Source organism: Rutilus rutilus (genome assembly GCF_951802725.1).
Source record: "Rutilus rutilus genome assembly, chromosome: 4".
Classification (NCBI taxonomy): Eukaryota; Metazoa; Chordata; class Actinopteri; order Cypriniformes; family Leuciscidae; genus Rutilus; species Rutilus rutilus.
In genome coordinates this window covers 13,380,533-13,397,551 of record NC_140212.1, presented here as the reverse complement: position 1 = coordinate 13,397,551, position 17,019 = coordinate 13,380,533, and the positions used below count along the sequence as shown (strand labels likewise).

Genomic DNA, 17,019 nt, shown 5'->3' with positions numbered 1-17,019 from the left:
CACTATTATAAATAGATCAATCGATTGCAATAATTATAAAAAAAGATACTCGCTTAATATTAAGCATGCATTTGCTAAACTTTTAAGTACAATTAACTTGAATGTTTAAGTAATTTCAACTTAAATGACATAAAACTGATATAAATGTTAAAGCAATGTAAAAACATATGTTGTCATAACATTGATCATATAATTTTTTTTACAGTTATCACATCTATGTAAAGTTATGTTATTTTTTCGGGCATTAAATAAGGAGCTTTATTATAGAAACACAGTTGTTTTCAAAGTAATGTTGGAACAGTAACGCAAGCACAAATGATAGTAAAGCCAAAAAATATCAGTTCAAACCGATTATCGGTCTACTTACGCATTGTGCATATTCTAGTCTGATATCTGTCACTACACCACTGCATTATTTTTGGAATATGCTCCAAATACTTTCATCTACCATTGCTGTGATGTGACAATAAAATGATCTGATTTGATTTTGAAACTGAACCACATTATCCACACTCATCAGCGCATACATGTTTAAAACACTGCAATAACATTATCCGTGGAAAAGGGGTTGTCGACTATTTATTTGATATAACTCCTGTCTAGATGATTGATGCTTAGCCTGGCTTCTTGGGTACGTTTTGTCAAAGTACGGTCTGGCTGACCTCAGAGGAATGAGCTCTCTCATTGCTTCAATGAACAGACATTGCTTTCACTGAGACTTGGGAGAAGATTTCTCTCCACTAATACCATCTCATAGTTTGCACGATGAGCCAATAGAAGTGCTTACATAGTACAGTCTCTCTCACACGCTCACAGAAAAGTGGTTAGAGGGGACACAGTAGTCAATGTGGAAGGACATGTTAACAGATGGCCAGAATTACTGATTCTGAAAGCTTTTTGAAACCACCATAACCTCCTGCTGTGTGTGGTCAGTGTTCACTGGGCAAATGAGTTAGACTGGCACAGACATGTCTGTGATGTTTTTCTCTTGCTGTTTTCATCAAAGAACAATGATCACTGATGGTGTCGGCAATCGGTCGGCCAGCAGTATAAGGTTTTGTTCAGTGGTTAGCGATGTTGTTGAAAGACCATTGCTACAATATGGCACATGGAGAGTTGATCTGACCCTTGCAGCCTGAAGAAAAGAAATCAAGGTATAGATTGAGCCATGGGATGTGGCATGAAATGAAATTGTAACAAAATAGAAAACTTGTTAACTAATAAAGTTTATATATAAAGCTGAGTCAACCTCTTATATTCTGTTAAAAACTCCATAGGCCTATATTTGCTGAGCAACAGTGGACAATGAATCTAATTAGTATGTACAGGATGAAAAGAACATTGCAAAACTCTTTACAGATTTACTCTTCAGCAAAGCCAAATGAACGGTGAGTCCCTTAAAGGACTTCTCAGCTAAGCTAAGCTGACAATGGCGGCATTGCAGTACCACGGTGTTCCTGAAACAGCATGGTGCTATTGGCAAGGTCATGGGTTCAAATCCCATCCTTCTGAAAAAGAAGTGCACTTTTTATCATTCAAATTTGGCTGGGTGGCTAATAACACGTTTCTGTGGTGTGACAAACTCAGAACACATACTTAATTTTGACTTTACAGGGACTTTAACTGTATTGAATCTGCACTTCAAATCTTAAAAGTATTTACTTAAAAAAAACTATACTTGCAGATAATATAATATGAACAAAATAAAAGTCTACTTTATATATTTAAATACATCACATTCGAGTTTTAATAGAAATGGCATTAAAGTTTGTTTTAGTTTACCATAAATACTTGTCAGTACATGAAATATCATATAAAGATGTAGGCTACTAAAGTTCTAATTCTTAAATTCAGCTAACTGCATTTCATTTAAATTTGAACTATAATACATTTTCATTTAATTAACATGACATCATTACATTCAGTTTGCATTTTAAAGTACATTATAGTATAGCACTATTGAATAATATGCTTAAAATCGTGAACATTGAACATGAGAAGTTATAAAGGTATTTAATTTTACATGGAGCGGGTCACCTTAAGGAGGCGGCAATTTTTAAATCACATGACTAGCTGAATATTACTTGCATACTATTATGGTAACCCCCTGTTATTAACCCATATGCTCACAAAATAAATATTTTGTGGCTGACTTTGAATCGAACATTTCTGCAATGGCATGGGTGACTGCTACATTCACTCCACCAGATGTCAGTATCAAGTAGGCCTAAATAATTCCAAGATGAATGTTATATTTGCAAGCACAACATCAACCAAAAAATTGCATGAGTGCATGTTTAAGCAAACTAGAAATTTTAGATGGACTCAGTCACCGAACATTTTTTAGTTGGAGAGATCTTATCTTTTTTTAGTAATGTAGGCCTACTTTATATGCACAGCCATGTATCATTTGAGAGAAGTCACGCAATCACTAGAAGTACTTAAGGATAAACCCTTTGAATGTGGTTCTTCTCCACAACAGCTGTGAATGGAGAGTAACAGTAAGCTGAGTTCAAGCCACAAGATCGTATTTACAGAATGAATGACTTACCCCTCCCGCTCCCCCCCAGTACTGTGAGACGGCTACATGTAAAGTAATACAGTGGGTTTTGTGCTGATGCCTTGCTGTGTGTCTGAGCAAGTCTGGTGCAATGGGCTGACCTTCTCTCTCTCCTTGCTCCGCACTGGGCAGCACTTAAATTCACTGTACCTCTGCCAGCTTGCTCTTCTTTGGAGCCGTCTGCCTGCCCGTCTGTGTGAACCCACTGACCAGGAAAAAAGTACCCCCCCCCCCCCCCCCTTCAGACTCTACAGAGACAATGCCTGTCAGTGTTATCTGTCTGGCTCAACCTGCCTAGCCTGCTGAGTAGATGTTGAGATGGTGGTCCCCGCTGCTTCATTCAGGAACAATATCAAATGATCTAAAGGAGGAGCATTTCATGTTGGCCCTGAACCATTTAGATAGTTTAGATGCAATAATATGTTGATTCCTGTTGGTACCGCGGTGCAGTGGGTGCTCGCAACAAAAGTTTTGATGTTGATGACTCATGTTGTACTACACAGATTTTTATCCAATCAAATGTTTTCTAGAATGAGAATGCCCCACCCCCTAATACCACCTGCAGCCAAACTAGCAAGTAGCAAATCACACTTCTACAAGAGTTCAACAAGTTATTTTATAGATTTATATCAGTTGATTATAGGCCTATATGTTGTTGTTAACGGTAAAGCCTACAGGGTGCAAAATGGCATCCCATAATGCTTGAAATGTTACTATATTTTGTGGTGAATATCTCTCAGTCCCAGTTGGTACAGTTGTACTTTTTAAAGCAACAAATGTATATGAATAATACAATTGTGTAAAAAAATAATGGATTCGAAATGCACGTATTGCTAATTAAATGGATTATTCCTGTAATATATGAAATGTCTTTCCACCAGGCATCTATACTCACAACACAAAGGACCTTTCTGATTAAGTAACTCAATACGATCCGCTTCCATAATGCACTGACATTTGTGTAAACGCGGTCCTTCGTTTAGCATGCGAAACAAGGACTGCCATCATTCTGTCAGCTACCATTAATAAAAACTGGACACAATGCTTTCCTGTTGGAATTTCATAAAATGGATGGAGTGGGTGAGATAGAGAGAAAGAGAGTTTGTGTATTTGTGCAATGATTTGTTTCTCTTGTAGCTTATTTCATGATGTGTTATCAAACTGTCATCAGTCAAATGTTATGTTTTGCCATTTAGTGTTGCTATGCGGTATCAAGTTTTGAGTCTGTTTAAATATCCTCCTCCGACTGACGTCCATGTTGGGTTTCCATGTTAGAAAGTGGTGAAATCAAAAGGTTTATGGGAAACTTCTTACCACTATTTCATACATTAAGAACAAAGTCATGGTGGGTCCCGCCTGGGAATGTCATCTGTGTAAAACGTTTGACTTGATTTTTCCACACCCAAGCTTAATGTCGATGTGTGTGTCGCTATCTTCGGAAAGAATAAGAAAATAAGACACACTTATTGACTTTTGATACTAATTGCAAAAATAAACCGCAAATCTGTTCATATAGGAACATTGGGAAAAACCAGATAAAAATAAAATAGAATAAAACTAAACAAAATAAATGCATAAATAAATAGGCATATTCATTTTATGTAGCTAATATGCATCCCATTGAACTTATTTGTATTATTTAATATTATTTTATTAGCCTAATATTAATAACATTTGGTGCATTTTTTATTTAATTTTGTAAGACAAAAACACCACTTGATTATTAATGAAAACTACTGTACAGTATCTTCTAGTTTTTATGTTCATTATATAGTGCAACAAGAAAGCACAGGCCATCATGACAAACCCATGCCAGCTTTGTAAGGTGCAATGAAAGTACAATCTTATCAATGGACTGCAAGTTTAAGCTTTTACACACACCGCCAAACTCTTGCCCTTTATCATATGAGTAGATGCTCATTGAACCATGTGAACAGGGAAACCTCTGCCGTAAATGAAGATGGGGCAGGGTTGGGGATGCTCTCCCCTCTTGCTGGCACAGGGGATTGGGTGGGGTGTCTCTTTACCCGCTGGCTGGCACTGGGCATTTCCAGGAGTGCGTCTTTGCCAGGCCTCAATTATGGGGGAGTCATCCAGAACATATTGTAGCAATTACAGCTCCATATAAATCAATATGCTTCTGCTTAAAAAAGTGATCTGATCCCGCAGCACGCTCTGGATAGAGTCTCCTTCAGGTCCATTTTGATTTCTGTCTCCTTTTCTAAAGGCAAGAGCATTATTTCACAGTTCGAGAATGATTAAGGTCACTGAAACCAGCTTCACATTTTTTATGTAACCATAAACCAGAGCCATCTTGGAGGTTAGTGGAGGCTATTAAGGCTATAGTCTATAGTCAATTTTATTGGCAAGAATTCGGTCTTAATTTGCATAATATAGCCTATATATTATATATATATATATATTTTTTTGCAATTGAAATAATGTTTTATTCTAGATGACAATCGACAAAGTGAAACATCACTCTCACTCTCTCTCTCTCTCTCACACACACACACACACACACACACACACACACACACACACACACACACACACACACACACACACACACACACACACACACACACACACGTGTCAGTTCACTATGTTTGTGGGGACTCTCCATAGACTTATTGGTTTTTATACTGCACAGACGGTATATTCTATCTCCTTACACTAACCATACCCCTAAACCTACCCATCACAGAAAACTTTCTGCATTTTTACATTTCCAAAAAAACTCATTTTGTATGATTTATAAGCTTGTGTACCCATGGGGACCTCTATTTAGGTCCCCACTGTGACACGAGTCCCCATGAGTCTGCGTTCATTCAGATTGAAGGATAGAAAAACATGTACATACATATTTATATATATATATATATATACAGTGATATGCATAAGTTTAGACACCCATGCTAAAGTTGACTAAAAATAGGAATAAAAAATCATGTTTTGGAAATTGAACTTAATGCCTTAATTTAAAAAATTAGGAAAAATCCAACCTTTAAGGACACCAATTTTCTTTGTGAATGAATAATGTATCGTAAATAAATAAATGTTCTTCCTTAAAATACAGGGTGCATAAGTTTGGACACCCCTATGTTAAATTCCCATAGAGGCAGGCAGATTTTTATTTTTAAGTATTTATTTTTATTTTTTGTTTAGGATATTATGCATCCTGATAAAGTTCCCTTGGCCTTTGGAATTAAAATAGCCCCACATCATCACATAGCCTTCACCATACCTAGAGATTGGCATGGGGTACTTTCCATAAGATCATCTCTCAGTGCAAATCAAACTAGCTATTAGGCTAACTGAAATAAAACCATGCCAATCTCTAGGTATGGTGAAGGCTATGTGATGATGTGGGGCTATTTTAATTCCAAAGGCCAAGGGAACTTTATCAGGATGCATAGTATCCTGGATCCATGAAGTAACTGGCCTTTAAAAATAAAAATCTGCCTGCCTCTATGGGAATTTAACATAGGGGTGTCCAAACTTATGCACCCTATATTTTAAGGAAGAACATTTATTTATTTACGATGCATTATTCATTCACAAAGAAAATTGGTGTCCTTAAAGGTTGGATTTTTCCTAATTTTTTAAATCAAGGCATTAAGTTCAGTTTCCAAAAGATGATTTTTTATTCCTCTTTTTAGTCAACTTTAGTATGGGTGTCTAAACTTATGCATAGCACTGTATATATATATATTTTTTTTTTTTTTTGCTATATATATATATATTTTTTTTTGCTATATATATATATATACCTGCCCACTAGCACCTCACTGCATGCATGCCTATAAATATGATTAATAGGAGTGGATGAAATCCACTAGACAATCATTAGAGCGTTACAACATTTGTTATATTACGCCATCTTGTGCAGAAAGATGGTACTGCATCTTTCTTATTTCTTCTTCTTCTTCTTGTTATTATTATTATTTAATTATTATTATAGACGTCATCTTCATTAAATGATTATACAATTATTGAGCTGAAAAGACGGACAGAAACAAAGAGAAAAAAGGAGGAAAACACAATGCAATGCCTCAGTTATCTAATGATTTACACCTGACTAATGTCTCTGACAAATTTTAATACCCATTTAGTTGAAAAAACGTTACAAATTAAAAAAAATAAAAAAGATTATTTAGTCGCATTTTACCTGACCAAATATCCAGACATCTAAGCCACCCACATTTTCTGCTACTTAAACTCTAATTACCTTACTACCGTCTATGCTCATTTTATTTGAGAAGTTTCCCTCAACCAAGTCCTGGACACTTAATTTATATATCGATTAAAAGCAATTTAAAAGGAGGAGAGTTTTACTAAGGTAGGAAAAACAGCATATATAGAACATCTTTAAACTTCTTTTCTGAAATGTGAGATGTGTACTATTCTAGGCTACTTAAAGAGGATATATTATTTTCATTTCATGTTGTATGTATGAGGAAGAGAGGCATTAATGAAGTCTAAGGTAACTATAGGGCATGTTAAATAATGATGAATGTGTGTAAAGTGTGTTCACAAGAACAAAAAAAAAAGTGTGATTGAGTGGAGCTCAAACCCTCTCATGTATCTTCACAATACAGTCCCAGCACTTTTCTCCCTCATCTATGGGTGAACTATATACACACTCATAACGCACTTGCTTAGGAAAAAGAATGGTATGAAACAGTAATGTATGAACAAACTTAACCAAGTGTTCCACAATATAGCAAATAAAATGCAAGTGTTTTTTTTTATTATAGTATATAAATATTATAATAAATATATTTTATTAAATGTTATTATTATTTTATACATTAATTAAATATTATCAGGTATATTAAGCAAACAAACAAGCAAACAAATATGATGCATTCATGTTTTATATATATATTCCTGGTATCACATCACAAAGTACTCAATACTATATCTATAGTATAACACATCTCTAAATGTCTATCATTTAATGTATTTGTGCTAATGTAACTGTTAAAATCTTATTTATATTTCATATTAAATGAGGGATCACTTTGTTTGATCGTACAAGCATCTACAAACAAATATAATGTGGATTTTAAGGTTCCCTTTTTTGAGTGCAAAAATGTTCTCCATCAAATATAATACAACTCTAAGCGAGTGCACATAGAATGGAAGAGTTTTAAACACAATAGCTGTAATGATCACTATTATCAGCTACAATTAAACATTACAACATAAACATTTCTTGGTGGTATACACATTAAACATTTAAATTTCTTTAAAAAATAAAGTTCTACCACAAAAACACTTCCTTAAAATATCTATAAATATCTTTCAGAAATTTATAAATGAAATTCAGAACTTGTGCAATACGACAGAAATGGCATATCATCATATTATCAACAGCATCAATAAACTATACAGTGAGGAAATATCTCATACACCTCAACTATATTATTAATGAAACAGCTGGTCATGAACTGTTATTTGCTTATTACTGATTATTAGAATAAACTGTATTGAGAAAATATGACCATATAGAGGCATCTGAGTGGTGTAGTCTGATAAAGAGCAACACAATATTGCTAGTCTCGATTTTAGTTAGCTGGTAAACTTTGTTCAAAACCAAAAATACATCTACGTGGCAGGTAATTATTCCATGTATCCACAAATAAAGCTTTTGTTGTATAATGTGCATGTGTTGAAGAGCTTGTGTATGTTGACAACAGTGAGGTTCCTTTATACGACGCAAGACCAGTCACTGGGGGTCCGTCCATACTGCAACAAGGCAAACATGTTACAAAATATCACACCCAAAACCTCATATTTCTATTTGTCCCACGTGGGTTGGGATGGGGGTATAGAAAAGTGGGGTTAATTTAAAAAAATTATTATTCTTGTTAAGAGTTGTTTGCGAGAATATTAAATTAAAAACCTAAAAAAACAAAAAATATCCCAATTCTTCCATTTCACCACACGTAGGAGAAGCAGCTAAATTTTTAGCCACCATTTTTGGGTGGTTCATGGTGACCAGCACAATAAATGAACAAAAAAAAAAAAAAAATCTATGGGCTAGTATGTATGAGAAAACTTAAAAAAATATGCAAATATTTATATTATTATAAGTTATTATTATTAATATTATATATTACTTAAATATTAACAGGTATATTATGCAGAATGAATGAAGGAATAAATAAATAAATAAATAAACTGCAAACTACAGGAAAAATCTAAAGAAAATATCCCCATGCATGGCAGTAAAATAATTAAATTCCTGTAATTGAAAATACAATTTCTAAACTAACCAAGTATGAATGTATTTGGTTTCCAGTTAATATAACACTGAATGACAATCTATTTAGCTTTATTTCTATTTCACTGATTTCACTGTTTTTAATTTTTTTATTTTGCGGTCATTAAGCTAAGTTGAAGAAAGTGTTATCAACCATGCAGCTCAAGACATAACCAGAGAGGAGATATGTTTTACTTGTGCAATATTGATTTCTAAATAGTATACTGTTACAAATAACACTAACATACATTATATAGGGCTATAAAACATTGTACTGTGTGTGTGTGTGTGTGTCTGTGTCTGTGTCTGTGTATGTCTGTGTCTGTGTGTGTGGTGGTGTCTTACCTGAATATCTGTGAGCTCCTTTAACAGTCTGGAGGCAAGTGGAGGGAGGCTTCCCTCACATGGAATATGTAGATTCTAATGGGCAGAAGATTAGTATAAGAAAAACATGTGGAAAATCTAAGAAAAAAAAAATAAATTGGCCAAGTTTTTGACCCAGAAGTGGATATCTGGTCATTCGCCTACATATTTTGATAATGAACTAGCGTGCGGTGCTCTTACCATCCAAAACAAACTAAACTCACCTCTCCCTGATATAAGATCCTGCCAACTGGACTAACAACACAAGCTGTTCCAGAACCAAACATCTCCCTCACTCGGTTTTCCTCCAAAGCCTGCTGAAGATCGGCCATGGTCAAATAGCGCTCGGACACTTTAAACTCACCCTGTTCATAAAAATGAAAAACAAACAATTTGAACCAAGCATATGCAAGACAAAAACACAAAAAAGAATTAAAAATATATGCAAAAATGTTAACTTTTGTCACGTGATTCTATTTTTCATGTGTTAGTTCTTGTCTTGGTTTCTAAGTATGTTCCCATTTGTTTCTATGGTTACTCATTTGTTAACTGATTAATTTCACCTGCTCCTTGTTTTCTCCCTTACCTTAACCTGTGTATAAATAGCCCTCAGTTGTTTTTTTTGTCTGTTCACGTCTATGTTAAGTTGGTTGTGTTGGTTCTGTTCTCCTGTGTGCTGGTTGTTTTGATTAAATAGTGAATAAAGTGACTGCTGTGCTTAGATCCTGCCTCACAACTCTCCAATTATGGCTGTGACACCTTTAGCGGTACAACAGCATTCCACTGGTGCAGTACCCTTAAAGAGACAACTTCATAACTTATTTTTGCGCCTTTTTAACTTTATACCGTATTACCTTTTATTTACTCCTAAAAGGTTCATAGTAGGATAGATATTAGCCTACTAGTCTAAGGTACACTGTAAAAAATTTGCTGTAGTTATGCAGCTGTTTGCCAGTAACTTACTGTAGATTTAAATTTATGTTATTTACTGGCAACAGTTTGTTCAAAGTTAAATGAACATTAAACATTAACAAGTCTTTGTCTTTACAGAATACAATTATAAAATAACAATCTAATGCAAAGCATTCTGGGAACCAGAAATCTTCATCAACCTTTTTCTGTTTTTTTTCCTTCAGATTTTGGTTCCCAGAATGCTTTGCATGAGGCTGTTATTTTAGTTTTATTCTGTAAAGATAAAGACTTGTTAATGTTTAATGTTCATTTAATTTTGAACAAATTGTTGCCAGTAAATAACATCAATTTAAATCTACAGTAAGTTACTGGCAAGTAGCTGCCAGTAATACTGTAATTTCTACAGATTTTTCTAACAGTGTACTAATATGCACATTTTAATGGTAGATAGGGTACAAAGTGGTGCCTTTTTAAAAGGTAATTCCCCACCCCAGTGACAAGCTGTTGTACCCTTGAAGATACATTTTTGCACATTTTGTATCTGACAGTATGGTTTTGACAGTTTTTACCCATTTGCGAGCAAGTTCTAGGATGCTTTGCCGTGTAACGCCTGGTAGAATTATGCCATCTAGAGGTGGTGTTGCGAGCTCCTCCTCTGGAAAGAAAAAAAATCCATAGGTTTTCCATTCTAAAGGTGTGCTTAAATAACATTTGTGTCTCTTATAAAGACATGGCAAAGTTGTTTTGAACTGTCGCTTTCCTTTTGACCTTTAGAGGTCTTTAGTGATCTGCACCAAGCCAGAGAATGAGAATATAAATCATTATTGATTTGTAGCCTTTTGAAGGTCCTGCAAATTTACATTGAGCTGAGCTCCATATACTTTGACTTCCGCATACTCTATATTGCCTGTTAAAGCAAATATACATACACAATCTATCAAAACACAGAGTGAAAGAGTAACTTTTCACAAATGTTTGATTATCAACAGTCATCACCTCCTTTCTCATTGATCCAGTAGAGGAAAAGGTTCATGGTGCCGACCTCTGTGATCTGATGGTTGTCCCCATAAAGCCACAGAACCTGCTGACAGCCGTAATCCACTGCTTCATACTGGGCATAGATAGATGCTCCATAGTTCCTAAAAAAATGCAGGTTTCACACATTGTATCTTCTTCACAATCAGAGATCTTCACCTTGCAAAACCATATCGTCCCATTGCATCATCCTCCCTTCAGAGGCTGTTAAAGCACTGGCTGCATTGCTAAAACTACTGTAGTTCTGCTCTCATGTGAGAAGTTTTGAGCCACGTGAGCCAAATATCACAGACTTAAAACGTGGCTGTTAGCACACACAAATCCGAAAGTTTACTATGAGGCTTTCAAAATTAAACCAAGCTTGCAGGATTTGGATCAAGGGTAAGAATGTGCCAATAAGTGTGCAACAGTGCTCCTCATTCATTTATGAAAGAGTGTTTTGTAGTAAAATACTGAGTCATGTAGACACACACAAACAAACACAGTGAAATATCTCTTGTTGAGTTGCTTACCCTCCCATCTTGCAGTCTCCTGTCCCTCCTCTCCAAGCTCGGATGTATTTAGAGTCGGCCCACAGAGACACTGGTTTAGCTCCTGTGCTGAAGTAAGAGCCCACAGGACTGAGGATGACGAATAGCAATGCACTAGAGGGCTTCTTCACACCAAGGGTGGGCTGTTCACACACGCATATGTAAAGAGAATATTGGTTCATGTGTTCATGTAATGCAAATGTATAGGTTTTTGAATTTATAGCTGTCATGGATTCAGTGTTGGGGAAAGTTACTTTGAAAAGTAATGCATTACAATATTGCGTTACTCCCTTAAAAAGTAACTAATCATGTTACTTAGTTACTTTTTAAGAAAAGTAATGCGTTACGTTACTCCTGATTTTTCTCAACATGGGGACAAGAGAGCTCTCAATCAATAATGGGAAAACAAAGTAACTTGTGTTACTTTATTATGATATTTTGTTGTAAACTTTACTAGTTACTTGAAAAAAGTAATCCGATTACGTAACTCAAGTTACTTGTAATGCGTTACTACCCCAACACTGCATAGATTTATATCCATGAACATATATTATGGAGTTGTAGTTATATTTTTTGACAGTATAATATTACACTAAATTACCAGCAGTTAAAATTATAAAATCATTATATTCAATAAATTATTATTTTACATTCCAATACTTTTGTCATTTTTTTTTGTTAAATTAAAAAAAGTTTTTTACACATAAACATGTCTAAAAAAGAAAATATACATAATTTAAATAAATGTAGAATTTTTGTATTGTGGCAAAATATTGTCAGAGCAACAGAATAAAAATACATAAATAAATACATAAATGTATGAGCACACTTAAACAAGTGTTATACTATGAGAGCAAATAAATTTATATTTTTTTTATAAAAAAAGCATGTCCATTGTTATATTGGTTAATTAAATATCATTATTTATATTATATATTAATTAACTTTAATCAGGTATATTAAGCAACATTAATTAACAAATAAATAAATCTTGTATATTTGTGTTCTGATTGACATAATTAACACTTTTCCTTTTAAACTCCATTTTAAATGGAAAAAAATCATAAATGCATGTTCAGACCTTAATATATTTATAAAATATAAAAGAAATGAAATGAAAGTCTGAAAATAATTAGTTTATTGCAAGAATGGTGGTTTTGTGTAGCTATAACCTCTGTGCCCAGGAAGGTGGGGCGGATGTACAAACTGGCTGAGTCTGAGTCAGGAACCCACTCTTGATCCACCTCCACCAACTTCCTGATGCACTCCAACAACTCTGCACCATCAAAACTCTACAGATAAACAAAGGAAATGAGAAACAGAACTGCAGCTTAGGGTCGCTATCGTAATTATATACTGAATGTGATGGAGTAAAAAGGGGAGAGATGTCGATCTTACAGGCAGACAGGCCCTGTGGGCGGACTTCTGCATCCGCTTCATGTTCATCATGGGTCTGAAGAGACGCACTTTGTTATCTGGCCCCCGGTACGCCTTCATACCCTCAAAAAGCTGCACACAGTACGCAATTACATTTTACCATAAATCATAAATCTATAATAGCCGTGGAAGTCAAATTATTTGATTTGATGTCTAACCACACAGATGGCGAGGACACACCTGTATAGCGTAATGCAAGGCAGAACAGCCTGGATGTATGGACAGGTTCCCAAAAGGCTGGATGTGCGGCTTTTGCCAGCCTTCCTCAAGACTCCACTCGATGGTCAGCATGTGGTCAGTGAAAACAGTCCCAAACATCAGGCCATTCAGGTCAGGTTTTGGCTTATGGGTCTTTGCTAACTGTGTCACTGTGTCTGCGGCCTAAACAGAATGCGGCCAAAAATAATCAGCATCAGATGACATAATACACCAACCAAGACCTTTGTACAGACACTGAATAGGGTCAGTCTGTGAAAACCATCCCTCTATCCCTCTATTTAGATCTATGGATCTCTCTCCCTGACGGAAATGCACTAAAAACCCTGAGATTAGACACTCTCACGGATTACATGTTACTTCAGCAGCCCTCTGTAATCCAGGATTATGGTGGAAAGGTGCACCACACTGTTGTGTTTGTTAAACTGAGACTGTCCACAGCACAGGCAGCGACTATCTATCTATCTATCTATCTATCTATCTATCTATCTATCTATCTATCTATCTATCTATCTATCTATCTATCTATCTATCTGTCTGTCTGTCTGTCTGTCTGTCTGTCTGTCTGTCCGTCCGTCCGTCCGTCCGTCCGTCCATCCATCCATCCATCCATCCATCCATCTATCTATCTATCTATCTAGTGTCCAAACTCTTTTTGAGCCCTGCAGTTTTGGACATCTGTCTAATTCATGGACTATTAATTAAAATAATATCAGCTCTTGAGACAATGCATATCTGAGGTGCTTCATTTTCAAGGTGCTGACTCGTAAATCAGTGCTAAAATGAAGACTGTGCTGTCTGACACCTCAGTTTATGAGTGCTTTGTGAGTACCTGACTATAAATATGCTAGATCCAATTGAACAACTGTCTGTAATCTCAGCTGAGTCTCGAGAGCAATCATGTGGCGGATTTATAATGGTCAACAGAAGTGCTATTATTGTCATCGATGACAGTGTTTTAGCACTTTTACTTAGAATGATAAGGCTTTTTTTTAAATCTATCATTTCGTTTAGGTTACACTGTAGTGAGAGTGCCTTCAGTGCCTTGTGTGACCTCATCCACTACAGTCCTCAGTCCCTTCAAGAGGCTTAAATGCGATTATCCTCATCAATAGACAAACACTTATTTCTGTTTAATGACATCTGATATTCAACTAATGCTATGTGCTCTTTAAATGATAAAATTAAGAGCATGCACTGTCTCAAAGGAATAGTCCGGCCAAAAATGTCAGTGCGATCCATCATACAGAGCCCCAGTGAGGACATGATGATGGAAAAGATACGAGATTGGAGGACAAAATTATATTTCAATGCTTTTGTGTTCACTTGCAAAACTTTCGCATTTTTTTTGAAAAATTTGGGTTCACTTTTGTGTTCGCTTGGAAAACTTTTCCAAGAACGCAGAACTAGTGATGGAAATGATAAGAGATTGAGAAAAACTCTTTGGCTTTTGCGAACAAAGTGAGTGCAGTGTTGAATGCAAAATGCATCGAAATATAAATTTCCACCAATCTCATATTTTTTCGAGCACTTCAATAAATTAATTAGTCCCTTAAACACAAAAAGAGACATTTTGCAGAATATACTTGTTGCTCTTTCCCAAGCAATTACAATGAATAGGAACTTGAGCAAGGATGCAAATATGTCAGTATCATACCGTATATTTCAAGTGTGCCCTATTTAAAATATAAATGCCTGATTTGTGGACTTTCATTAAATCAACTGATCTGGATTGAATGATTTGTTCAAGTTCAACTCACTGACTTAAATTTCAATCTGTTCCACACACACAGCTATTATATGTGACCCTCCATCACAAAACCAGTCACATGTTGCACAGGTATATTTGTGGCAATAGCCAATAATACATTATATTGGTCAAAATGATCGATTTTTCTTTTATGGCAAAAATCATTAGGATATTAAGTATAGATCATGCTCCATGAAGATATTTTGTAAATCTCCTATCGTAAATATAGAAAACATTTATTTTTGTGAGTGAACGCAGCACAATCACGAACATAAATGGACAACTTTAAAGGCGATTTTCTCAATGTTTCGATTTTTTTGCACCCTCAGATTCCAGATTTTCACAACCATAGTTGTATCTCGGCCATACATCAATGAAAAGCTTATTTATTCAGCTTTCAGGTGATGTATAAATCTCAATTTCAAAAAATGTACCCATGTAACTGGCTTTGTGGTCCAGGGTCACATATGACTTTAAAGAGTTTAAAATATAGCACATTTTGAAGTTGTATCGTTTCCATTTTGAAGCTTGGAATCTTCACTCCCCAATAATTGTAACATAGAGAAAAAACGTTTTAAAATGAGATATTCTCTCATCCATAAATGGACTCCTTATGTGAGCCTGAGGCATGATTGCAGATATCAGACAATTCCATGTTGTCTTTAAGGCAATGGTGTGATTTAGCATGTGTTGAAAAGACCTTAATCACCACCTGAGTCAGAGAAAGGTAGAGACAGAGGGCATGTCCAAAGCCAAGCCAAGCTTGATTGACAGGGCTTACAGTGATCTGAGAGACTGGATTCTGTTTTACTCAGCACGGGACCTCTTGGAAGAGCAAGGGCCCTTCTGCTAACTGCCAAAAAGAGGGATCCAAGGTCACATTTTGGAGTCATGAAAGCCAAAATATGCCATATATGAAAGAGGTCTACCACAATGAAAGAGGTCTACCACAACACAAGACACTCGGACTCAAAATGCTCCTTTGCTGTGTTGAGAATGTTTTAGAAACAGTATGTGGACACTGATACCACCATAACATTTGGATTTATCTGAGGAATCAAGATTTGACTGAGGAGGAGAGTTATCAATCAAACATCAGAATGAAGCCACTGGACACCATGTTTAAGGCAAGTGCTGTATTTTACAGTATGGCAATCTGTAATATGTGTATAGTATACCATACCTTAAAGCTAGACGCATTGTCAGCCACATTATTCTCAAGCTCCTAAAAGGAAACAAACATTCAACATGTATTAAAATATAAGAAGCATAAGCATAGTTAAAGCTGGGATATGCAATCAGATTATTTAATTTCCAATCTGATACATTTCTAAAGTTCTCTGGCACTTTATAGGCCTGCCTTAAAAAGTAAAGGAATGCCTTAAAAAGTAAAGGAATGTTAATTACAATGCTGATGCTCTTCACTGATTTCATTAAAATTGTTGAGGGCTTCTCTAAACCAGAATGATCAACGTTGGTCTTTCATTTTCATACCCTTACAAAATATCTAGCATATCACATAATTCTTAAGATTAACTGAGTCATCTTCATGTCTTATTATAATTGAGTATGCATGTGATCCATACTACTACATAATATCTGATAAGAGCTGAGATATAAAAACAACTGATGAATTATATGTAAGTATGGATAATTACATATACTTACATCAAAATGTAATTCTATTTAAAAATCTAAATATCCAGCTAAAAACAAAAACGAAAAAGCTTGAAAAACAGACTGAAGAAGTCAAGACGCCAAAAATGTCCTGACCTCTGTCCTGAAACTGAAACCGAGACCTTTATATTTAGTATAGCTGTTTATAGAAAAATGGCAAACCCAGTCTTCAGCAACATGCATAATTATAACTTCCATCAAAGACTGTGCTGTGTGAATAAGACGTTTCCTCACAAGGACGAAACGCTGTTTTGTTGAAATACAAAGT

The 17,019-nt window shown here is 35.3% G+C and overlaps 2 protein-coding genes across 4 annotated transcripts in view; one reads left to right on the top strand and one right to left on the bottom strand.

Annotated features, from left to right (window-relative positions):
• Nucleotides 1–7,423: 7,423 nt before the first annotated feature.
• bcat1 (branched chain amino-acid transaminase 1, cytosolic) overlaps nt 7,424–17,019 on the bottom strand; it is a 10,911-nt gene continuing 1,315 nt past the window's right edge. For both annotated transcript variants that reach the window (XM_084406930.1, XM_084406931.1), the window contains exons 2-11: nt 16,258–16,299; nt 13,289–13,489; nt 13,070–13,180; nt 12,844–12,963; nt 11,654–11,814; nt 11,103–11,245; nt 10,676–10,761; nt 9,419–9,559; nt 9,177–9,251; nt 7,424–8,314 (exon numbers count right to left, since the gene is read on the bottom strand). In XM_084406930.1, the coding sequence (XP_084263056.1) occupies nt 8,276–8,314; nt 9,177–9,251; nt 9,419–9,559; nt 10,676–10,761; nt 11,103–11,245; nt 11,654–11,814; nt 12,844–12,963; nt 13,070–13,180; nt 13,289–13,489; nt 16,258–16,299 (1,119 nt within the window). In that variant the 3' untranslated portion in view covers nt 7,424–8,275. The remainder of the gene's footprint in view (nt 8,315–9,176; nt 9,252–9,418; nt 9,560–10,675; nt 10,762–11,102; nt 11,246–11,653; nt 11,815–12,843; nt 12,964–13,069; nt 13,181–13,288; nt 13,490–16,257; nt 16,300–17,019) is intronic.
• The window catches only part of lrmp (lymphoid-restricted membrane protein), a 24,633-nt gene continuing 23,453 nt past the window's right edge, over nt 15,840–17,019 (top strand). The window contains exon 1 of one of the 2 annotated variants that reach the window (XM_084406929.1): nt 15,840–16,201. The gene's annotated coding sequence lies outside the window, so the exon portion shown is untranslated. The remainder of the gene's footprint in view (nt 16,202–17,019) is intronic. The other variant, XM_084406926.1, reaches the window with a different exon arrangement.